The 24,912-nt window shown below is 43.7% G+C and overlaps 1 protein-coding gene across 1 annotated transcript; it reads right to left on the reverse strand.

Annotated features, from left to right (window-relative positions):
- Positions 1-903: 903 nt before the first annotated feature.
- EHD3 (EH domain containing 3) lies at positions 904-24,732 on the reverse strand. The gene is made up of 6 exons (XM_042814032.1): positions 24,447-24,732; positions 17,824-18,000; positions 12,855-12,952; positions 5,667-6,079; positions 4,393-4,557; positions 904-2,886 (listed from the first exon to the last, which is right to left on the reverse strand). The coding sequence occupies exons 1-6, from the start codon at positions 24,671-24,673 to the stop codon at positions 2,359-2,361; spliced, it is 1,608 nt and encodes a 535-aa protein (XP_042669966.1). The 5' UTR covers positions 24,674-24,732; the 3' UTR covers positions 904-2,358.
- Between the last annotated feature and the right edge of the window lie 180 nt (positions 24,733-24,912).

Here is a 24,912-nt window from a genome sequence, read left to right on the forward strand (position 1 = left end):
ACTAGAAAAAGACTGAAAGATCTCACCCTCTCCTGTCTCCCAAGAGAACAACTCAGCTCCTGCTTCTTAAATTTTTAATTTCAGCACAACACAAACAGTATAATGCTCTGTTTGAGTGGTTACTAGAAAACCAGCTGGGACTGGTCTGAGGTCTTTCAGCTGTTCCTTGTCCCTCTATCTGAATGGATGCAAATCCCACAAAAAAACTTGGACTAGTGCTTCCAGATATGCATGCTGTAATAACAGCTGGCCACTGCGTAGTTGAAATGGATTGAGAAGATTGAGTGAAACTGGCAGACTAAATCTGTTTGCTTCTTGCTCTCCACCCTACGATTTCCACCCTCTCATCCTGTACAAACTTTGAACAGAGACTTTGCCAATCAGTACTGCTCATGCTCTTTTTCCCCAGGACTATCTCACCTGCGCTCTCATATTCAGCACACCTCAGTGTCCTAAACTGGGGATAACGACCACTGTAATAAACATGTCAAGAAAGGGTAATGAAGACAGAAGTAAAACGAGAGCCAGCAAGATTTGTTTGTCATCTTGGTGTTGATCCTTGGTCTTGATGAATCTGCAGCATTTTCATCTGTGACTAGCAGAAGGGAACTGTTTCACTGTATTTCTGCTCCTACTGAAGTACTTACTGGAATGTTACCCCTCCACCTCTGAACAGGATGAATCTTGGGTATGATTCTACTAGCTTCAGCGAGTGCAGCACACAGCTGCAATCAGACTGCCAGAAAAGAGCGACTGCTACAGATGTTAGCCAGTCATTCAGCAGTGCACGAGTCCAGCACGGCAGATCTGCACGTGAACGTTTGGGAATTCTGTTGTTGTATATAGCTGCAAAGACAGAACTGATTTCTATGTTTAAGTTTGCCATGTAAAGAAATAGACAGATCTAGCCTTTCTTTTTAATAATGTTTTAGGACCAGGGTACAAAAAAAGGTTAATGCATTCATTTTTAAGACAAGTGATAAATGTAATGCAATAAGCACATCCTACATACACAATATATTTCTCTATATAATATGAACACAGATATAAAATAAGTTATACTTGTCTTGTTTTTTTTATCACAGTAGGAACTCAGCTTATATAAAGTGACAACAGGAATTGGAACAAAATGCTGCGTTAAAGCAACAACAAAAACCAAAAGAGTGCATGTGTGAGTGACTGTGGGGGGGGGGGGATAAAATAGGAAATTGAAGGATTTCTGTCAAAATCAAGTCTTGAAAACAGAAATTTTATGAAGTATTAAAAAAAGGAAGGTCTCTAGACTCAGGGTAGAGGTTGTGGAGGGCTCTGAGTATTACTGTGTGGTGAGGAGGAGGGTAGGTGAAGGCTGTCAACATCTAGGTTATATTTGTGGGGGCACAGACAGCGGAACAAGCTCTGCTCTGTGTTCTCTGCTCTTTTGACAGACCATCTATGTGACAGTGCTGCATTCTTGGCTTTACAGTAAGAATGGGACCTAGTAACTTTCACTGCACACAATGACAGTAAACGTATCGCTTCACACGAATGATGAATACCACCACTGTTTAAAGGTGTTTGAAAGAGAACTTCTGAAATGACCAGAGAGTCTGGGTGTTCTTCCTTTCCAGCCCACCTAAAGTCTGCCTCTAGTGCCCCTTCCTTCTGTTTCCTTTGGGATGGTTGTTTCCTTGGCCATACTTGGGAAAACTGACCTCCCCAAGAATGAATAGGAGGCAGAGGTGCTTGGGAATTCTTAGTGCCTATTCCACAGTCAATAATGAGGAACTCCAGATGCACAGTTCAGAGCTGTTTCTTTTTTTTTATTGTTATTTTAAGGACTTGCATCTAACAATGAATCAGATTCCTAAAACTTTTTAACCGAGGGACTTAGAATTTGGTATTTCTTATTATTAGGAGGTATTCCTTAATTTGGTCAACAGCTTGGAGATCTTTCTTCTTCACTGTCAGGAATCTCAGCCTCCTGAGGTTTGCAAAACCAGTAAAGACCACAATGTGTGGCCAAAGCTCAGGAGTGGCACCAGTAGCTAGCAGGTTTCTATTAGTGCTTTCTCTGAGAAGATGCAGCCCTCTTGAGTTTTCCTTCTATTTTTGCTACTCAATTTCTTCTAATCTCAAGATCTTTTCTTTACCTCCATGTTTACAGACTACACATTAGAAATCGGGGACATTACACTGGAAGAATTAATTGCATATTATCATGAGGATTTGGACTTCTGCTCTGCTTTAGTTTTTTTTTCTTCATACAGCAGAATAGGTATACATTGAAAGGCAATCTCACATCTAAAGGTATAATTTAAGTAAACATTTCTCTAGATCTTTCTCCTCTCCATTTCCCTGTCCCCTGTAACCTTCCTTTCATTCTGTTATTTTCCTTTTGGATGGAGGGAGGAGATGGGAAGGGAGCTCGTTTGGCAGCTCGTGACCCTCCAACTTGACTTTAATGAGATGATTTGCCAAGGCAAACTCCTCATCATCCAGCATGCCATCTTTGTCGATGTCAGCCAGTTTCCAGATCTTGCCCAGCACTGTGTTAGGCAACTTAGACCTTACCATCTCCTTCTTTGCATTGGCACCAGTTATTTTACCATCGACAGGTGACAGTGTGTAGAAGATCTCATCATACATGGGCTTGTCTCTGGCCACCACCCACTCAGCATCATCGATCCCTTCGCCAGCGCCTTCACCATAGCCGTGGCCAAATGGACCATGCAGGGTGCCCTCGAAGGCTCCTCCCTTCACCATCTGGGTAGGCCGCTGTGACTCCTCCTGGCGTACAAGCACCATGAGCTGGGCGATGTCATTAGCCAGCATGTCTTCCACAGTCTCCAGCAGCTTGCTCTTCAGAGGCTGGAACTTGCTAAAATCCTGGGCCTGCAACTGATCCTTAAAGCAGGACAATGGAGCAAGAGGTGAGTGACATGGCTGTGCTCAGGGCAGTAACAGTGCAGAGTCCGCTCCCTGTCTGCAGTTTGGCTCAAAAACTCCTCGTGTAGAGGAAGAGTAGGAAGAATAGCACTCTCTCCTCCAACAGTCCTGCTCCTTGGCACGTGATAGGGTTTCCCTGGCTGGTCGTGCTCTTACATCCTTTTTAAGCCCTGCAGAGAATAGTCTTCCTAGCTAACAGAGGGGCTGATATGGTACAGAGAAGATTGGGGTTTTACCCAAAGGCCTAGATGATGGCAGTAAGAATGTAAAATAAGTCTTCCTTTCCAAACTAAGTTGAAGTCCTCTGCTTGAGGACCAAACTGTTCAGAGCAAACTGTCTGTGCAGTTCTTGCTATGTCTTCTAGCTGGTGCTCTGCATTCCCTCTCCTTCTGCTCTCTGGTAAGGAGTTGTGACTTTGGCAAAAGACTATTTCACTGATAAATCCTTTGTTATCATACTGTGCATCTCTCAGATGCCATAAATATGCTAGATCTTCACAGCATAGCTCAATTTTGGTAATTTTCACAGCTAAGCAAAAGTGATTTGACCAGGGACTGCAGAAATCTCATACAAATGAAAAACAACATACAGCTTTATCTTTTACCTGCTACTCATTAAATCCAATGTATTCACTCTTACTGGAGTGGCATAGCTATTCTTGAACATTTAATTGCATACTTGAACAAGCAGTGAATGGGACCTTCTATTGGGTATACTCTATAGATCTCATTCTCAAGAACTTACGGAAAATACCCTGTTCTACTAAAAAGATGAGCAGCTGCTGTGTCTTCCACAGGGAGCCAGTAATGACTTCAACAGCTAGTAACTGTGAAGAGGCTTCTGCTTGGATTGAAGCCACACACCAACATAGCCATGCCCTGCATTGTTCAATTATACAATACAAGGCTCTGATCCAAGGTCCTTCAAGTCTTTGACTTGGATGAAAACTGGGCCAGGTCTTAGCTCTACAGCTCAGCAAGCTTGATTCATTGCTTAAAACAGATAAGGGGCTTTTAAGTTTTTACTGTTTCTTACTGGTTCTTGCTAGAACCAGAGTGAAGTAGAGGAAAAAAAAATACAGCTCCTGAGATATATGTAGGCTTTCTGGGAGATGTACCTTTCTTTTCAATATAGATTAACACTATTGGGCCTGGAGAATCTAAAAATGGAACATGGAATTAAAAACTGACAACATAGGATTTCATTCATTTTCTTAAGGGCTACTTAGGCAAAGCTTCAGAAACTAAGGTAGCAGTAGCTTCATGTGAGCTTGATGTGCAAAAAGTGTTTACACTCAAACACAATCTGCACACAGTTTAAGGCTTGCTTCAAGACTGCAACAGGGCTTTTGCATAGGCAACAATAATCAAGGTCTGCATTGTGGCTTCTGTCCTATTTCCTGTAGTTACTCTAACACTTTTTCCTTGTGTGTCTGATACTTGGGACAAGATGCCACTACTTACCTGCATCTTTCTCAGATTAGGGAAGTCTCCTGGTGAGATCTGATGCTCTCGTTCAATGCGGGCATAAATCTCTCCCAAGTTGTTAATAAGCTCCTTCTTTTTATTGTCTTTCCCGAACACTGAAGGCATTTCCTTCTTTAAGGAACTGATGATGTAGGCATGGACCTGAAAGGCATTAAGTGACACAGAATGAAGAAGATATACTAAAGAATGCACCACAAATTTTCTTTCCCTGTAGACAGCGTGTGTGCCTAGGAGTCAACTCACATCACCCCCTCCTGAAGAAGTTTAGCTCCTCAGTTTGCATCTATCTGCTGTTTATCACTCCAGAGCCGAGAGCTATGCAGAGACAAGGTGAGGGCAGTGTAGGAGCCTTGGGTATGCACAGTAATACAGCCACTTTCTAGGGATGTGTTTTTCTTCTTCTGCGCAGGCCTTTCAGAAAATAGCCACTTCCCAGTCCAAACCAAACATACAGGTTTTGAAGCTTTCTAGACTCTGTTTAATGTTTTACCATGAATGAGTCTTTGACTTGCACAATGCTATGATATTGTGTACTTTGTATGTGAGGAATGTACAGACCTAAAACAATGATTTTCATAAAACTAAGTTTGTGTAATGTTTCTTGTTGGCACTGGTCATTCCAGAAGGCAGAATTCCACTTTCCCCAACAGAAGTGATTAATGGCAGTGAATTTTAAATGAAATATTCTCGCTTTTTTTTTTTTTAATGGTGTAAAAAGTTTTTTCCCTCACAGTATTCTGAAGAACTTCATTCAGCTTCTTTTAAATAATAAGAGATGGAACTTCTGGCAGTGCCCATAAGTTATTTTTCCCATGCTTGTGGCAGGCTTATCTGCCATTCTTGTCAGTCTCCACCTCTTCCGCATCCATCTAAGGCAGATTTATCTCCTTAAGGCAAAAGACTCCTACTTTCCTTGGTGTACGATTCTGACATATTGTATTTGTCTGAATTCTCAGTTTGCTAGCAGTCTAGCTGCTTTCCACATTTCCCCAAGAGCTACCTTCTTTGACCTGTGGCAACTCTTCACTCTGGCCTGTTACGACTGATGCACCAAGCAGAGGCAGTAGGCTCTTCCTCAAAGTGCATAGGACAAATACGCTAGGCCTCTGAGTGAAATGAGAAAAGGGGAAATAAAAGAGGCAGGATCCACCAGCTACATGAGCTGGACCAGCCAAAACCACTTCCCCATTACTGTGCATACTGTGGGTGGCCCAAACTAAATGCCTGGGCTCCTTTATGCCAGCACTCACCTTGGCCAGCCGTGCCCGCTTGATAAGATCGTTCAGCTTCCTTAGGGCTGCGTTGCGGGGGAGGCTCTGGATATCCCTGAACAGGTCCTGCTCCTCTGCCTCAAACAACTTGCGGTTATCAGGGATGAGCAACGGATGGGACCAGAAGGAGCCAATATAGACTCTGATGACCTCCGGTGTGTTGACAATCTTTCCCAGGGACCACATGAGAGCACCGTACACCCTCATCAGTTGCTGGGTCTCTATCTGGTCAGCTTTGTTGAGAACAACTCTCATCTTGTCCTCGTGGTTCTTCAGGGCCTTGATGACCTCTGAGAATTCATCAGAGATGTCCAGCTTGTGCGCATCAAAAAGGAGAATGATGCGGTCAACCCGCTCTGCAAACCACTCCAACACAGCAGCAAAGTCATAACCTGCAAGGGATGGAAGAAGAGTAGAGATGTACAAGCAAGCCTGGCTATTGTTTCTATTTCCTATTCAGAGTCAAAAAAGTTGCCCTACCCAATAGGAAAAGGGAATTAATACCTGCTGGGATCTTGGTACACTGCTGCTATGGTAATGTACCATATGTGATTAGAACATCCCTGTGGATTTCATTACATCTACAGATCGATCAGCAGTGTCTGTCTTTCTCAGCTTCTTTGTGTGTTGGGAGAGAATCTACTGACAGCTGTCCTTCACCAAAGAGAAAACAAAGCCCTGGAATAACACTTGGTGATGCTTCAGAGCAACAACATGGGCTGGATTACATCCTGTGCTGAGACAAAACCCTGATCCACATGCTCCTCTCACATGCCACGCTCACTGGGACTATTAGGTGAATGTGTGAGACCTTTCCTGTATGTGCTGAGACATATTTCTCTGTGTGCAGTTCTACCAAGTGCTGATTACATCTGTCCTTACTTTCCTGCATGGAAGTAGCAGGAAAACTAAGGTTTATGTTTTTAAGTGACAGAATTATTTAGAGGAGAAGAGGAAAAACACTGAGTGTAATTTCCCTCCACGTACAGTGTGACATGTGGAAAGGGCACGTGGGACAGACCTCTGTTGACAGCCGTTGACTTGGAGTCATTGACAGAGCTCTGTGATGGTGTTTTCCCACACACATGCCCAGAGAATTCCCACACAGAAAATTCACAAGGTTGACTTTTTAGTTTTGCTTTTAGCATATGAAAGAGTAGATTACTGTTAAAGCATTTGAATAGCAGGGCAACAGGGTACAGAACTTTTAAGGGAAAGCTATTAGCGTAGATATTAAAGAAAAAATAAGATGAAATTAATATTTAAACATTTAGTTCAGAGCTCATTTTTAGAGGACTTTTCTATAGTGTAGAGAACTCGGGATGTTTTGTCTAACTTCAGCCAGAGCTGGAGGTGTTCCACACCTGAAAACATACAAAGTTTATTCTATAATTAAATTCAGCCTTACTTCAACATTCTTTTTACCTGGTTTTTATCTAACAGGTTCTTCTGCCACTTTATTTCTATGTAAGATTACATCAAAAACTGATTTTGACCTACTCTCAAATTAGGTGTTCTGGGTCTGAAGTGTCCTCCTCGCTCATTCCACGGTAATGTGTTGTTTCTTTACACCCTATCTTAGTGTTGTGGAGGGTTGCTAAGGGCTCTCACAAAAGCAGCCAGATTTGGCAGTGTTTCACTGATGAGTGAAGCTATCCACATATTGTAGCACAGTTTATTGTAAAGCTACAGAGCATTTGCAAAGCCATCTGCCAAAAGCTGCATACAAGTAAAACCATTATTACAGAGACGTTCAGACAAATGTGAAGGGGAACATTTTCTCTCCAGTGATTCCTGGCTGTGCTTCTATTGAAAAACATGCCTATTTTAAACAGTTTGCTATTAGTGATGTGGATTCTTTCACAACTTCCAGATAAGGTTGTGAAAGAAGAACAGATCAGAACATGGACAGAAAATGAATCTCAACTATACAGCACTCTAAGAAAATAGGAAAGATGAATACGATAAACATTTCCTTCTGTTAGACTATTTTTTTTTCATGGGGACAGATTTTTTTCTGATAGCATGAAAAGCATTTGACAGATGTAACACAAAGCTGACAAGCCAGCAGGGTTGTCAGTAAATGGAGGAAATGATCTTCTTGCAAACATCTCGTCATCCAGTCTCCCTAAGGCGGGCTGTGGCTTAATGAGTAGCTATCCGTATACCTGGCAGCACATATTTAGTTAAGATATGGCAGGATTATGCAATTACTTTATGTCAAGCCAGACCAAGAATGACACAATCTTTATGCTGACTGTGGGAAGACAGATGATACCTTACACAGCATAAAATCTGCCTGACTGTAATGTCTTTAAGCCAGTGAGGGTGCACGCAGTGGCTCAGCATTTCTCACCATCTAGCTATACCGGTTGTTTTTTGTTCCCGGGTTGTTTGCTTCTGCCTGATAAGTGAGCACATTCTACTGGATTTCTCATCTTGGGGAACTATGGCCACAGACCCTGTGCTTGCAATGGGGTAGGACACGAAGCTCCTGCTTTATAGCAGTTATCTTACAGCTTGCTGTTAGAAACATTTTAGACTGGGCAGCTGCTTTTTGTTCTTCACCTCCTTCTTGCTCAGTTTTAGCCACTAGGAGCTCTCTTCACACCATCCTGTTAATAATCTACAGAACAAAAACCTACCAGGATCACAGTCCATCCCTATCTGTCAACTGATAGGTCGGCATTGTGTGGCAAGTACCTGAAGACACCACCAGCAGAAGACAAGGTAGCTAGAAACAGCAAACACTGACTACCTAGAGAGGGAGCAGCTCTGGCAGATGAGTGCCTATTCCAGACAGATGATTACTTAATCTGTATTTTTAAAGTGAAAAAGAGAGTTTGAAGGCTAATTCTAAATGAGTGACAGGAATGCCCTTCTGAAAGCACTTCAGGGAAGATCCCAAAAAGGCTAAAGGAGCAGGTATCTACACTAGAGAAGAACGTAGCAGGAGGGAGGGACAGGTACCACCTCAGTCTGGCAAATGGCTGTAAAGGAAGGAAAAGTAACATGGAAATATTACACGGGTTTTGGAAACTTAAAGGTTTCCAAAGCACAGGTAAAGGGAGTTGAGTAACTCTACAGAAAATCTGCATAGTGTTCTCAGCTAGGAAAGACAGGCTGGTGTCAGATTTGTAATGCTAACATAGACGTGAATGAGTACCTGGAGAGGCACACCATGGCCTTTTGCTTTTATGTTGTTTAGTGCAATGGTTTCATGGTTGGGAAGAGACTGGGAGCCTGACAGAGTTCTTACTTCACGTCACTGGAAACAAAGGGAGATCTCCCTAGACAAGTTCAGTTCAGGTGAAGTAAAACAGATGAAAGTATTGTCCAGAGCCAAGTCTCCTTACAAAAGCCTGTTCAGCTTCTACTTACACACAGTGGAGTTTTTCCTTTCTACTTGTTACATGTTTATATCTTTGTCATTTGTGACAGATGGACCGAGTACTTCCTGGTATCTTGGCCAATCCTCAAAACAGTCCATAGTCAGACTTAAACTTCATAGTCCATAGACTGACAGAAACTTCAGAAGGTATCTGAATCCATTTTTTTAGAGCAGTGCTGATGCACAGACAGAAGTACAGGAATAAATTAATTCCATCCCTATTCCCTAAAAACTAACAAAAAACTCATAAACTTGATCTTTATTTTTATTTTTTTAGTTTGCATTCTGCTTTCAAGTTGGAAGAGTTAGCCAGGCTCATGACATCAAATATTTCTACAAATAAAAGGGGCTTAAGTTGTGCAGGCTCTTTGCTCTTTTGCCTTGTTCTTAGAGGAAGCTGGCAGAGTGGCTATTGCACTGCAGTAATGGTAGTGAAATGGGAAGTCACGATTAACTGTTGCCCTTCAGACCTCTCAGGTGGAGTGAAATGCAAAATGCAAGCAAACATAATTGCAGGAAACTGTTATAGCAAGTGTACGAAATGTCTCCTTTTTAGATGCTTAGAGGTTGTGTCATATTGTCAAAACGTGACAAAACTCTTTGGAAAAAGATGTTTTCTTATTGCTTTTGTACTCTAAACATTTAATGAAGGGGGGAATATTGATTCTCTTGGTATTTGCCTTTCTCTTCCAAATATAGCTGTTTGAATTCAGTCAGAGCTCTGGAATTGCCTAAGACTGATACCTCCTATCATTTTTTCTTTCACTTTCAGGAGTAACTATCAATTTGAAGTACTGAAGTTTCTGGTCACTGGTCCTTGCTTCTCCTTCCCTTCCTAGAATAGCAAGCAAGGCTAGCATGTTTTTCCCTTGACGAGGGGAAGCCTGGGCTGCACTGCAGCCAGCTGAATAGAACAGGGTGGAAGACTGGAATAGTGTGTCTGGAAAGAAAGCTGATGGGCAATGATACTGCCAATCCTCATCTCCTTGCTTTGACCTTGTGTTCACTGCTAAAGAGGAAAGGGAGGAGGTGACATACATCGGATGAAGATGAAGCAAGTGTTCAGCATGTATTCAGGAAGCATGACCCTGAAATAGGGGTCAAATGCTACTTGGCTATAGCATTGCTGAACTTGGCAGATTTGGATTTGCTTAGGTCTGTGCGTGTGTAGGTTGAGACTGATAGCTAGTGGAGTGTGTAAGGCTCATTGTCCAGGGATGCACTGCTATTGAGGTGCATGAGTTGCTGCTAGGTGGTAAAAGCAGACTACACCAAATGATAAATTGTGAGTAAGTGTCCTAGCTTCTATCTTGGCTCTCCTTTACTATATGACTTGATCTGTGATACTCCCCTTTGTCCCTGTTTATTTCACTACAGTTCCACCTTTTCTCATCTTCCCCTGTTGCAGATGCTGGACTGTCATGTGACACATGTGCAGTGCTTTGCAAATGGATAGCACCCATATTGATACCAAATTGTCAAAGCAGCTGACACTGCTGCTTTGGTACAAATACAGCACCGTTGCTGTATGATGCATAGCTGGAGACAATAAATACAAACTAATAAATGTAAAAAAAAAAAAAAAAGATGCAGAGTGAGGGATGGAGCAGTGTGATGAGTAATTCCTCATACATGACAGTTAGGAAAAAGACCAGAGGAGAAATGGCTGTTTTCCAAGTAAGAACAGTAGAGAAAATAGTGGGCAGGATGCTTTGGGAATACTTCTCACCAGCCTCTTAAATGAAACCCGTATATCTGGGCACCTAGTTACCACATACCTGTGAAACCACCTGCCATGGAGGAGTCCACAAGTCAAAATTGCTCAGTCTGACAGATCAGCGCAGACTATAATTACTATTTTATTTATTTTTAACTAGAGTCTCAATGTAGCAGCAGCTGTACCAAGTGCTGGTGATTTCACTGCATGCCTAGGGGATGTGGACTTCAGATATGACAGACTACATCAACCTTTCCTGCTTGACAGGCCTACTTCACCAGGCACTGAATTTAAGAATTCAGACAGATGAGAAGCTTCAGAACCTGGTCTTGGGCCTCTGAATCATTCCTCAAAAGGCAGTTTCCTTGCCACTGATCCCTTAAGTGTAACAGTGCACATGATAAGCCCTGATGGATTGCTAAGCTGGCACTGGCAGAGCTACCCTGTTTCAGCAGTTAAAGAACTGGAAATTCTCTGGGGAAACCTCTCCCAGCTTTTGCTTCATTCCCAAGCGAAAGCTGAGCAGGCTGGAAAAGTACAGAAAGACAGAAGTATTTTGTTGTATAAGCAGTTTTGGCACTGTCATGTTTTTTTGCCTAGAAACTGCATCGTTGCTCTGTCTCCCTCCAAAACCAACCTGCTAATCATGGCAGCTGGCTTGTGAGCTTGGTAGCAAAGGCACCCAGCCTCACCACTTTTTCCTATTTCTCTGCCACGAAAGCCAGGAGGTGAGCATTCCCTTTCAAACATTGGCTTCCCATAAGCCAATGCCTGGCAGCAGCCCTTCTTATACATAAGCACTCAGCCCTCTTCTGACTCTTCTTGCTCCCTGGGCTGGGTACCCTGCAGACAGAAATCACTGAAGCTCTTCCAACATCAACAAAGCTCTGCTGATCTAAACTGGATGAGGTGCTTGTCCTGTAGCTATTGACAAGCAAACTAGTGTGGCTCATGTGATCAGCTGTCCTGAGTCTACATGACTATGTAGTGAGATCCCAAACAATCTGTACTTTCAGTTTCTCCCAGATGTTTGGGGAGGTGTTTGCTGGCTTGGGGCAAAGTGCATCAGTGACTTTCCTAACAGCACTGCATTGTGTGCTCTGGCACTGTTGGCATATAATCCAGCTAGATGATTGGGACACCAAGTCCACTGGGAGGCTGATGGAGAAAAACTGCAAAAAAAGGAGCAAGAAGTGCCAGTACATTTTGCAGAAGAATATTTTTAGTAACAGAAAGAGATCTTGCAATATATGTCAGGACTTGAAGTGATGAGGAGAGGGATATGGGAAAGTTTTTTTGTGCCTTAAAAAGGTTCAATTTTAACTCATATTTTATTATTTTTTTTAAAGAACAAAAATGTTTTATCCTAAGCAAATGTTCATCACAATGATTGTTCCAGAAGAGAACTGAGTACTTTTAGTGTTGTTTTGTTGTTGTTGTTTTTTTTTTGGCCGAAAAACGTTTACATAATTTAAGCTTTTATTTAACTCTAACTCTACAGAGCACTTTCTGCTGAAGGGAGGAACGCTGGCACAGCATGTTTTTAACCTGATGAAGGTGTGTGCATTTTGCTATCCTTTGTAGACTGCTTGGAAGGAATTCGTGGGGTCATCCTGAAATACTAGGAAGCTCACTAAGAGACTTTGTGCATTCATCAAATGTATTTAATATCTAGAAATGCTGAAAAACTGTGGATGTCTGTGTTTCTCACACCTCAGCCAGTCCAGCCAAGATCTGGGAAGCCTGGAAGCAATTGTTTGTGCAATACAGACAAGATGGTTGACTGACACTTTCTGATGGAAATCTGCTCTGCTGGGGAATACTGGACTGATACAGACATTACTGACACTGTCAGCAACCTTCAACCTTTCCCAATAGTATTCAAATTCTCTTTAGCAAATAGCAAATCAAGCTGAAGGGGAATGAGTAGTTGTGCAGCATCTCTGAGAGGCCCCTGCTAGTCTTTCTGTCTAGAATGTGTACAGCTTGAGAGGAAACTCATACAGTCCATTTGGTTTTAATTATTATCATTTGGAAGAGAACTGAATCTGGCACTTACCTCTGCTAATTCTCTGCTTTTCTCCAGAAAGGATTCCTGGTGTATCAATGACACTGATGCTCTCTAATACAGGATTAGGTAGCTGGGCACATACAAACCTGTGCAAAAATAAATGTTCAAAATAAAACTGAAAGATTCTTGTGATGCATTGAACATTACAGGCAGCATGGGAAAATGAGGGCTCTGATCTTCCTTAAAACAAGTTTTCAGATGAGGTTTGGAGCTACTCCTCATTTAAAGAAATGAAAAAGTGGCCAGAATTGAGCACTTTCTCTGGTATGGTTTTTTCAGAACACGAGGTTCAGTTATGATCTATGATGTGAGTCTTTTTTTTTTTTTGTGGCTCCTATATTGTGAATTATTAATGAAAAACAATATAGAAATCCAAATGTTTTTATTTGCCATTCAGATTTTAGTGAGAAGTGGTATTTCTTTTTTGTCATTTGAGCATTCCCCTGCAGGGACCTGAACTCAAGTAAATTGAAATAACTTCAGTAAATCAACAACGTTGTAAGCTTTTTTATCTATTTTTACATCTAGTCTTAAACAGAAAGTGTGCTATCTGTGCTGTTCTCCCACCATGGAAATCCTAAGTCTGAGCAACGTGAGCTCTTAAGAATTGACTTAGTCTATCCTCCTGCCATAAGGCAGGATCAATCAGATGTTTATCTGAAGTGTTCTTCAAACCTGTAAGGATGTACATTCAACATTCTCAGAATTTTGCTGAGAGTCTACTTATTCTTGAAGCAAAAACTTTTTCTTAATGTCTTATCTAAATCTCCCGTGCTACAATGCTTTTTAGTCTAAAACACAGTAGACATGGAAAATGGTTTATGTTCTCTCAGTTCTGAGAAAAGACCCTCTATTGTCATTGTATCTTGGTGTTTCCTCTAGAGAAAGCTACATTTTTTAAAATATCTTTCATTCTTTCCAGCTGCTGTTCTAGTTCATTTTCTAAGTTACCAAAGACCTTTGCAGTTTTCCTTTCAATTCCTCTCAAATTGTTCTACGTATTTCTCAAGGGATAATGCCCCAAAATGATGTGGTTTTCCAGCCACAGCCTTGTCAGTGATGAACAGAGTGGATGGATGTGTACCTTACACGTGACAGTACTGTTTATATCCCTAAGGAAGAAGTTTGCTTTTTTCCTAGCAATGTGACGCTGCTGATTGACACCAGGTTTCTAATTCATTCACTCCACTCCCTTCCACAGCTTAATTTCTGTGTAATTCCTCTGCACTTAGTTTTCACTGTCTACACAAATCGCTAGCTCACAAGAGTACCTTGTGCCTGTTCTCAGAAGGATGGAGATCTTCAGTTTCAGTTGCTGATAACAGCAAAGCACAGCAAAATCCTACCTGTTTACACAGTTCATGGTTGCATTTCATGGATAGTCTTTTTCTGACGGTATTCCAGGCAGCTTTAAATTGTGTGCCTACGTATGTGTATTAATAGGGTGGTAAGATGTTGATGCATTAAAAAAATGTTACTGTGGGAAGAAGCAGAAGCACATAAAGGACTGAGCTGCCACAAAGGCCACTGCATGCAGTGAAGGCAGACAGAGCCTCTGATGAATAGCTGATTCTGATGAAGTCCCACAGCTATGAACTCCTGCAGACTATGCTACAGCCTTATTCTTTTTTTTTTTTTTCTTCTAATGAGTAAATTATTATGGGTTAGATAAGCATCTTCATGCCTAAGCTGTCAGGTATTTCAACCCAATATTTCTGCCTCTTTCCTCTGTCCGCAGCCTGGTAGGTGGTAACAGAAGTATTTTTGAATGAATGCATAACGCCTCATGCAGAAGAGGGGAGCTAGCTTGGCTCTCCTGATGTGTGCCAGGCATAGCAGCAGAGAACAAATGCTCAGGAGGTCATGTTATTCCCTTTTCTGCCAGCCCAGGTTTGTTCTCCATTGTTACGGCCCTAAGCATTTCTTGCAGCCCTAAGCATTTCTGACATTTAAATGGCTCAGGCAAGGGGATTTTCCATCAGTTTCTCCAAGGAAAGTACTCCACAGGAAATTTTAGATAGAAGGTTAGGGGCCAACATGAATAAGTGCTTTCTGGCTCTGTGGCAAGGTTGTTAAGGATGATGCCTTCCTGTTGTCCCAGCAGAACTGCAGTACCTCAGGGAACACTATTTAGTTCTGTCCTGAACCACACAAAGGAAAGAGTGTGATGCCAAACCGGACTTTTACTACCCTTAAGGGTAGAGCATGGCTTTAAAAATGGAACCTACTATTCATGATGTCTTCTGTTGATAACAAAAAGGCACCTCTATCTTAAGCTTCCCAAGACAGATCTGAGGGGGTAAGAGGAATCTTGCAATCATCGATCAAGCCAAAGGGATACGAAAGTAATGGCTGAGATGCTTGATTTTATGCCAGGCACTTGGTGCCAAATAAGCCCTCCGAGGTGCTGCCTGTAATCTCTCTGCTGGGATCCCTCCAAAGCTGGGGTACTGCCAGCAGAGCTGGAGAGAGGAAAACAAGCCCCACTCTTGATACTCAAGAAGTACCTGGTACAAGGAGACTGGGAAAAGAGACAAGTTCTGAGCAAAGTACTGCAGAGCTGCCTTCGCCTTTCAGCCCAGGGCAGCTTGTCAACCCCACCTCCAGCCTTAACCAGGAAGGTACGCATAGGCACTCCATCTCTTGGAAATGGAGAAAGGAGAGAGGCTCTGAGCAGCAAAATTAGTTGTCTCCCAGACAAATCCCAACTCTTTCCTTGCTTCCTGGAAGGTGGCAGACCCCAGTCTCTACTGGGAGGGGTGCACCAGCTGAGGCAGGATGCTTACTGCTTTTGCACCCCTATTTAGCTCTCCAGGAGCAGCAGGCTCTGCACCACATTGGATGCAGTACTGCAGACTGCCACCTCTCATATGAGATGAGTACAGTCAGTGCAAACACTGCTGCCTTGTGCTGCTCTGTTGCTTTCCACTGGTTTTCTGACCCAGAGGTAAAACGACCTGCCTGTTGTTGCTCTCTCACCTCAGTTCAGAAAAGTGGCTGCTGGAGGTCACTTTAGAATTTAGAATTTCCAGCTCACAACTTCCTACCTGAGGGCAGTGCCTTAGCACTCACACAGCAGCACCAAGGCAGAGACATCTTTGCACTGTCTCTTGTACAGAAGATGGGTCTACAGTATGAATAAGCATGGGTGATTTGATTAAGCTCAGTGGCTGTATGCTTACATCAGCTACATTTCCAGCCCTCTCTGAGTTACTTCTTGGTTAAGCTCAGTTTCCTAATTGACTGGACATTACCATCTGCACCTTCAGCACTGTGATGCTCATACTGTTGAGCCATTCCCTTCAGTGTGTCATCTTCTGCCAACCCAGAAATCTTTTTTTAAATGTGTTTTCAGGAAGAAGGTTAATTAGCTGTCCTGACTACTCTCTGCATTGCCAGCAGTACTGCATCTCAACTGCTGCTGAATCACTGCTGTGTCTCTCTGCCCTCCTGTCCACACAGGCAAATGCTTGACGCTTTCTTCCCAAGAGAAAAGCGGTAGGAGAGAGTAATACCACAGCATGATGAAGTGAACTAGGCTAATGGACACTTCGCAACAGCAGAGGTTGCTGTAATAAAAGCAAATTGTATTTGGAACATTATCAGTCAGTCCAGTTAGCTTGCTTTTTGCCATCTATGCCTGGCTTTGCTACTCTTACTGTTGCTTCTCTTCAGCAGTGGACTGTTAGCCAGTTGTGGCTGCTACTGGCTATTGGCAGAGCACTTTTGGATGACATTCTCCACATTCACCATTTCTGTTCTTCAGACAGGAAGCTTGCTGCACCTTGCCATGCAGGGTGTGGGCAGCTACTTGACCTGTCAGCTAGGTATGGATGTTCTGAGCTCTGCAAGATTTTGAAACATATCAAGTCTGTCTAACAGAGGACCAAGTTGCTGTATGTGAGCTTGCGTTCTGAACAAATATTGCTACCACTGTGAGGTTCTCTGAATAAGCAATGATGAGAGAAGAACCTAATCAAGCTTCTCCCCATGCTTCTCCTTCCCTTGCCTGTCTCACTACAGTCTACACCAGCATGCCCACAGACAGTACAGATAGGAGACGCCACAGTCTACAACTTGAAACTCTCAAAGCCTGGAAGTCAAAAATGGAGTCAAAGCCCATCTTTCCTGGTTGTTTGGCTGAGTAGCTGCCATGTTTGCAAAGTCTCCTGCACTGTGTTAATATGGATGGGTGTAGTTGGACAGTTTGTTCCTATCTGCCTGGTGGAGCACAGTTTGTGCACATCTAGGATATGGGTGTGTGCTGTTAGCTTCCTGCAAGGCCTAAATCCAAAACTCAGGATGATTGGAGTACATTTATGCAATGGAAAGGTTACAGTCCTGGTGTCCCAGAGCTGCTGTGTAAAGCCCCCCCACCTTAACACAGTTTCATATGATAACGTAGTATCTTCTCAGCTGTTTTTTGTTAGTATGTGAGGCTGAATGGAATGTATAAGGCCTCAGAATGGAGGGTCATCCAAGTAACATTAAAAAAAAAAATGGAGGGGGGCAGCTGGGCAAGAAAGCAGAGATGGGGATATTGTGCCAGTTCTGCCCTAGTGACTTTAGGGGTTGCATCTGATTGGAATACTTATCTTCAGAGAACTGAGCTGACTGCTCAGAAATAGCAAGGAATATTAATGCAAGGGAAAGTGAAGTATAATGATAATTTATGTCTGGACTCCTACAAGCATGAGTATGACAGGCTGTGCTTTGTTCTTTGTTTCGTTTGTTCAAGTAAAATTAAGGTTTGACCCACCTGACTTTATTAATCCCTTCAGTGAGTGACTGATGTGTTTGTGGTAGGACTGGAATGACTTTGCATCAGCCATGTGGATGGGAGTGGTGAGGAAGAACACAAGAGCAGTGTCATGCCTTATCCTTTTAAATGGCTAGCTATGCTGCTCATTACATACTCACTTCATATTTCAGAGCAAATAAGTTCTTGAGTACTGACCTGTTCAAAAAGGCATTGCCAAAGGCATTAAGTTTCCTGAATGGTTTTTTGGGATCCACCACCAGTGCATTTCCAGGAACAATTCCTTCCACATCTCCTTGCATCACAGCTATAAAGGAGTCAGTTGTAGGCTCTGGTCCAATCCTCATTCCCGGGAAATCCTGCTCCAGCAGGTACCTATAGGTGAAAAAACAGGGTGCAGGCATGAGACGTGAGCTCCCTAATTCCTAAGTGAGTCGTGCTGGAGATCCCAGAGAAATTATGTAGCTCAAGAGTATGAGTCCTCCCAAGACTATTTTTAGTACTGTCACTGTATCATTTGATTAATGTTGCAGTAGTTTTTCTACTTGGGATCTCCACATTTAAGGCCTCTGCATTTTAGGTGGATTAAAAAAAATGAGAAGGCTGTACAGCAAGCAAGAGATTTTTATCATGTTTTCATCATTTTGTATATTTTAATCCTTAAGACATTTGGAACAGATTTAGCACAGCAAAGTGAGAACAGCAGCACACTGCTATCACAGAGTTAATCCTGAAACCTTACTGGCCTTTGGTGCCAATATCAATTACTTCACTGCAGCTCATTTCAGCAGGCTCATCCAACTAATGTGCTTAGCCCCCGGTCCAAATCAGTCACTTAAATGCCAGCTTCTTCTGTACTTGGCTGTTGAAGTCTTCAGTCTCCCTTCCTGTGTGCTTCTGCAATGCAGTAACAAGTTTGCAATATAAACCATTCAAGCATATTGAGCACTAAGCACGAGCATGGTAGAGCATATCTCAGTATTTGTTACCTAGCTAAATGGAACAATATTTCCTTATTATTTCTTAAGATTCTGACAGCCTCTCTGTACATTGAGCAAGTTTCAGGGAAAGATAAGTCACCTGTGGGCCCATAGGACTCCAAATAGGACCCTGGCAGCACATTCTGACTTCACTTGCAAATTCACAATAAGTCAATGGTGTGTGTGTGAGATAGTTTCCTTTGGTTTATAAAGGAGCCAAATGCCATCACTGGGAGCAAAGCTGCCTTTGTGGGTGCAGGTGCAGAAAACATGTCTCTCTGTGCCAAGAACTGAGACTGTTTTGTCTATATTGCTTGCAAGAGGGAGCTAGAACTAGTTCAGCCCTCTGTATGGGATGACATTGGCCCACCTGGCCTGGTGACAAGCTCTGGGCTGTTATATGAGGAATATATAACTGTCAGGCTATGGAAGTTAGCACAGTATTGTGTTGCTTATTGACAGTAGATGCTGGCACTTCCTCTTCGGTTGCTTTAATCTAGTTTTTATGATGAAACTAAAAGATAAATACAGAACCGCAGTAATGTTAAAAATAGATTCATGGGGTGGAAAAAAAAGAAGAGGAAGGAAGAGGTGGGGACCTCTAACGTCTGAGATAAGAACTAGCACTAGTTCACTCAAGTGAGTCTTGAGCAAATAAGTGACTAAGTCTTGAGAGAATAAGCTCTCATGTGAAGCACTACAGGACCACTAGCATGAAGGCTTGCGATCACTTTTCTGAGGGTTCCTGCTTTAAGCATCACTTCAAAAGAGGTTCTCAGTCCAGTGCTTTAGGAACAACAAAAGCTTTTTGTGCTCACCCAGCAGAGCTATTTACTGACACTATGTCAGTAAATACATCTTTATTTCCCAACGAGCAAGGCTAAAGCAAATGGATCTAAAGATAAAATAAGCAAGCGCATGGTCAAGATAAATCGCAAGTCATCTCTGACTTGATGTGCATTAATGAAGAAAATGGCTGCAGCAAGAACAACTGGAACAATATGCCCATAATTCCCTCAGTAGTTGACCATCTCTTTCTTGACACGTTATCACGTGTTGTCTTACCTTCCCAAAGTAGTTTCCAAGTACTATGCTTACCATATTGTCCCCAGAAATAACAACTTCTAATGAGATCAACTCTGAGGTGAAACAGAAGCTGTTTGTTCCCATAAAACTGAAATACTTAAGGAAGGGAAGGAAATAGCCCTTCTACCTCCTTATACTGGGGAGGGTAGGCCTAAATAAAGCCTACCTAGGAGCTCTTCAAACTTTCCTATAGAAGTAGATCATTGCTTAAGAGTCAGTTGGCAGTTAATGCTGCAGAGTGCCAACTCCCTTACTGATAATCACAATATGCCTTCCTGGCAGCTGCTGTAACCTCTCTAGTTTGAAGAAGACACTTCCCCCTTCTCACCCCACCCCCTGCAAACAAGGGCATTGCAGATTGTGATGCGAATGTGCTCGGCTGAGTTCCCTGGAAAGCTCTTCACACTTGAAACAACTGTTTGCTATGTCAGAAGCCATTTAGCCAGACACTGGAAACTAACCTTAGAAGTAGGATGGTAGTACAAAGTGTTACTACCTGATGGACATCTCTGCTTTGTTAGTCACTGCTACTGGCTTTCTTCTGCTCAGGCTATGTACTTTGCTTTTGTTCTGACATTAAATATTTAAGAGTAATACAAAAACAAGCTTCATTGCACATATAGCAATAAATCCTTGAGTTCTCCCCTTGCAAATGCTAGAGATAAAACAAACAGTAATACCAATAGCCAAGTGCAACAAATGAGGTTGAGATCAGCATTTAGAAGCTGATCTTACCCCACATGCTAAATATCAGCCTTACTGAGACAGTAACTTGCTTCTTGTATATCAGTTTGAGGTGCGCGTGCAATATGATAGCACTCAAAGTGCCAAGGGAACACAAAAAACCCTGGGCTTTTTGTTTGTTGTTTATAGGCAAGACTTCTGAGAAAGCCTAAGAGAAAGCCCACTATATTATAACAACATTCCTCATACCACAAGGCTGCTTGAAAGAAGCACAGCTTTTTATCACAGCTCCACTGAACTAAAGTTTCAAAGCATTTCTGATTTATTTCTTGTAAAAGAACAAAAATCTCAACAAAAGCCCCCTCATGGAGAAGAAATTATGAGATGATGTTAATTGACTTAATGTGCAGCAAGCAGTGCGAGAGCAGAGATGATGATTTGCACTGTATTCTAAGCAAAGAATCTCTGGAAGATTTGGATACATTGTGCAGCAGGGTGCCTGCATTACTGATTTCACTGCACACAGGACAAATACAAGAGGATTTATTGACACTTGTCTGGGAGTGGGAGGAGGCTTTTGCTAGGCAGTGACACAAGCTGCCTCTGCTAACAGAGGAAAGATGAACACATGCAATTGTTAAATCTCTGGGGCTCTCTGAGAGAGGACAGCAAACAATGGCTGTGGGAGACACCAACTGCTAGGAAGCAGCAGCTGTAAGGCTATTTCCCCTGTGAGAACAGTGTGCTGAGCTACTGGACAACTTCCAGAGCCTGTGGAGTGACCTCATACCAGGTTGCAAAGCCTGCAGAAAGCACCAGGCAAGAGCTGCACATTTATTTCTAGCCCACCCACTTGGAGAAGTGTCTGGAGTTGGTATCTGGTTAAGAACATTGTGTTGTCTGCTGCCTTTCAGAGCTGTCCTTGTACCTAGTGAAGATGATGAGGTGTGGGCAGAAAAACTGCACAAGGGCAGAGCTGGCCTGACCAGGTATGATGTGGCATAGAAGCCAGGCAAGGAGATCCCAGGCTCTCCAGGCAGGAATGCCTCACAGGATGTGGGGGAGGGAGCCATTTGCTAGTGATGAGTCATGCAGGAGCCCTGCAGGATGCTGTGGCAGCAGAGGTGATGCAGGCTGGAGAGGATGAGGAAAGGGAAGGAGGGCAGTAGGAGGAAACGGTGAGAACTGCCTGGTGGAAGCAGAGATGAAAGGTTCAGGGCCACATGGGGAGGTCACAGAAGGGCTGCCTGGCATAGCTTGTGACAAGTGGTCCAGAGAGGCCAGAACATGTAATTGATTAGCTGTTAAGGGAAAGAGTGGCTACACCAGAAAAGTAAGCCATGCTGACAGTCAGTAGGGCTCTGGCTAGCTTGTTTATTTTATTAACAGGATTGCTACACAGAAACCAGGATTATTTTTAGAAAAGACCACAGAATCTAAGTTAATTAGGAGAGTAATGTTCTATCCTGCATTCCCATCCTCTTACAGGAAACATTAAAAGTAATAACATTAGATGCAGGCTTCAGCAGCATCCTCCTGTCCCAAGGAAGTTAACTGCTCTGGCTGTTGGTCACAGGTAGAGGAGGTGCCTTGCCTCCAACATTCAGGCCTTTCAGATCCCAGCCCTGCAGAAAGCCAAATGGATGCAGACAGAAACTGGAGGGAGAAAAGAAGATGCAATAGGAAGCAGAAATACAGAAATCACTTGGTGATGCTGCCTTTTTTTTTTTTCTGCATAGCAAAAAAACAAAACGGTTCAGTTCCCTATATTTCTGAAAGCAAGAGGGAGAATAGCTTGGTTTAGCCAGCGCTTTCGTCTTGCTTTGCTGACTTTGACCCACACAGTTCACCTCACTCCTCCCCCAGGAACATTTCTGTGACCTTGACTGCCTTGCTTTTGCCTACTGATAAGAGAGCAGTTTCACTTCAAAACACTGGGTGCTCTCTTCAGAAAGATTTTTTTTCCCCCCCTTCAGAGCTTTTCATTTCTTCTTTGCTTACCTCAATAGGAACAAAAAAAAAGGAGAAAAATTAATCTGTAAGGTAGGTGAACAAATTCATGTTTTTGGATACATCTTGTTTCATGCTAACATCAAGACATAATAGTGGTTTCTCTTTCTACTTCTCCCTCCCATTTAATTCTGCCCTGCTCTCCGTTGCTAGCTCCCACTCACCTTCCCACAATAATTGGAAGCTAATCCAGTGCTTATCCCAGTTCTCTAACTACCAGTGCCTGCAAGCTCACGTTGAAAGCCTACTACAAGCAGCACAGTTACCTAGCATCCCCTGCCTTTGTTTGGTTGGAGGCATACTGGAGCTCTCTTACTGCAAGAGACCCACAGGTTCTTCAACAGTTCACCTTTCACCTTCTCATGCAATTTTAAATAGAGAAATTTCTTCTTTCTAGCTCATCCCAGACTTGCACAAAGAGGGCTTGGAGATGAGGACACAAGCATGAAATGCAATGGTTGAGAAAGGTTCAGATCACCTTGCTGACCTAAGGGATTTCTTGTCTTCCCACAGAAGAGAAGGCTCATCTCTTCCTTTTGTCTGGAACATGCTTTAAGCATGAAGACTTACACAGAAGGAGCTCAAGCTTACAGAAAAAGGAACACAATTGAGCAAAGGCAGGAATGACTGCCAACCACAGCACCCAGGTGTGACTGCAGAGAAAAGCTGATGCTGGTGATCCAGATAATCATTAGGAAGAGATGCTCTAGTTTTACAGCCAGCAGCATCCTCACATTTCAGGAAAGTTCTGCTCTGAGACATCGATAACTGGGAAGGTAGAAAGAGCCTCTTCAATGCATTTGTTATGAAGTCACAGAACAAAGATCTGGGGTGGAATCAGACAGTTGTCCTATACAAGTCAGCCTCTCATTTTTCAGAAGAGCAACACCCATTCCAACCACACGCCAACTGCTTCTCAGGGTTATTCACATCCTTTCATCATCTACCTGACCTACTCACGTGAGAAAGGCTTTTTCCACTGTTAAATTTTACTTGTCAGGTGCATGCCTGACAATACATTCTGTTCTTGGCTCCTGCATTACTAGCAAGAATACTACAACATACAAACACCCTGCATTCCTCAAGGTCACTCCTGGAGAGGCACAGTCAATTTGATTCACTTCTCTCTACTCTGCACAGCTCCCTCCTCCACCAATTCATACCGGTAGAACAAAGGCCTGGCTGCTTGTGGCCTCTGTCCAGATATACACTGGGGTAATTCCACAGATTTCAACACAGCCACACCAGAGTAACGCTGGAATTTAATGCTAAGCTCATGAATCACGTAGGAAATGCAGACAGCACAGCTTCAGCTATGATCCCAAGAGAAAGGCTGCTGCAAGCTGAACTAGCAGTGCCTGAGCAGAGATCTCTGCAACAAAGTCCAGCTGGAAAAATTTAACCCTCTCCATGCAGGTTTTGTATCGAGCTTGCTGTTGGCAATTGCTCTCCTTTGCAGTCAGGAATGAACGTGCTTCTGGCACTGCAGCAGGCTGCACAGGACTAGATTTCGGAGCCCTTATGACTGGTAGGTCTCTCGCACATGCACACACCTAAACACACGCTAGGCTCTGCGTGTTGCCTCTGGGCATAGCACAGAACAACAGCAAGGTGAGGCACAGAGCATTACAAACCCAAGAACCCTCCCTAACTTCACCTAGGCCCGAGGCTGCCCTACCACCCAAGCACTATCATAAGATGGAAGGAATGAGTCCTATCATGAAAAGATGCAACCTGATGGAAAAAAGCAACCTGAGCAGCCACAGCGGTACCTCTGCGAGGCTTCCTGCGCTCTCTACGCTTCGACCGAGCAAGAAGGCTACAAATGACTCACCGCTCCCTGCTAATGCCCTGCCCTGAGCTCTATTCGCCACGTTGGTGTTCTACCAGCTATCCCAGCTGTACCATGCTGCTGGAGTTCAGCCTAAGAGCTGCTGCCCGGCACCAGGGACACCGAGAAGGGAGCTGGGTGCGGACGGCACACGGGTACAAAAGACCCCCGGGCAGGGGCACTCCCTGGCACCCGCACGGCCACCGAGGGGCTGGGCGGCGCGGTTTTACCTGATGAAGGTGGTCTTCCCGGTGGAGTACTGCCCCACCAGCAGCACCATGGGCTTGTTGTCGAAGTCGGCATCCTCCAGGGCGGGCGAGTGGAACTCGTGGAACTTGTAGTGCTCCTCCAGGGGCAGCAGTTTGGTTTTGTAGAGCTTCTTCAGACCCTCGCTGACCGTCTGGAACACCTCGGGGTCCTTCCTCCGGCGGTCGTCGGTGCCCAGCCAGCTGAACATCTTCGGGCCGCCCGAAGCCAGCTCCGCCGCGAGCGCCGAGGTCGGGCGAGGGGCGGTGCGAGGGGCTGCGGCCGGAGCTACCCCTGCATGCTCCCTCCGACACCGCTGTCCGCCGCGCGATCGGCACCGGCGGTTTCGGTCAGCAAACGCTCCTCACGGCCAACCGGCGCCGGGAGACGCCGCTTCCCTTCGCGCCGCCCGCTGCCGGCGCGGGCATACCGCGGTGAAACGGCGCGAGG

Source organism: Centrocercus urophasianus, unplaced genomic scaffold (genome assembly GCF_019232065.1).
Source record: "Centrocercus urophasianus isolate 14NV4802_14NV808 unplaced genomic scaffold, USGS_Curo_1.0 seq_10, whole genome shotgun sequence".
NCBI classification, from domain to species: Eukaryota; Metazoa; Chordata; class Aves; order Galliformes; family Phasianidae; genus Centrocercus; species Centrocercus urophasianus.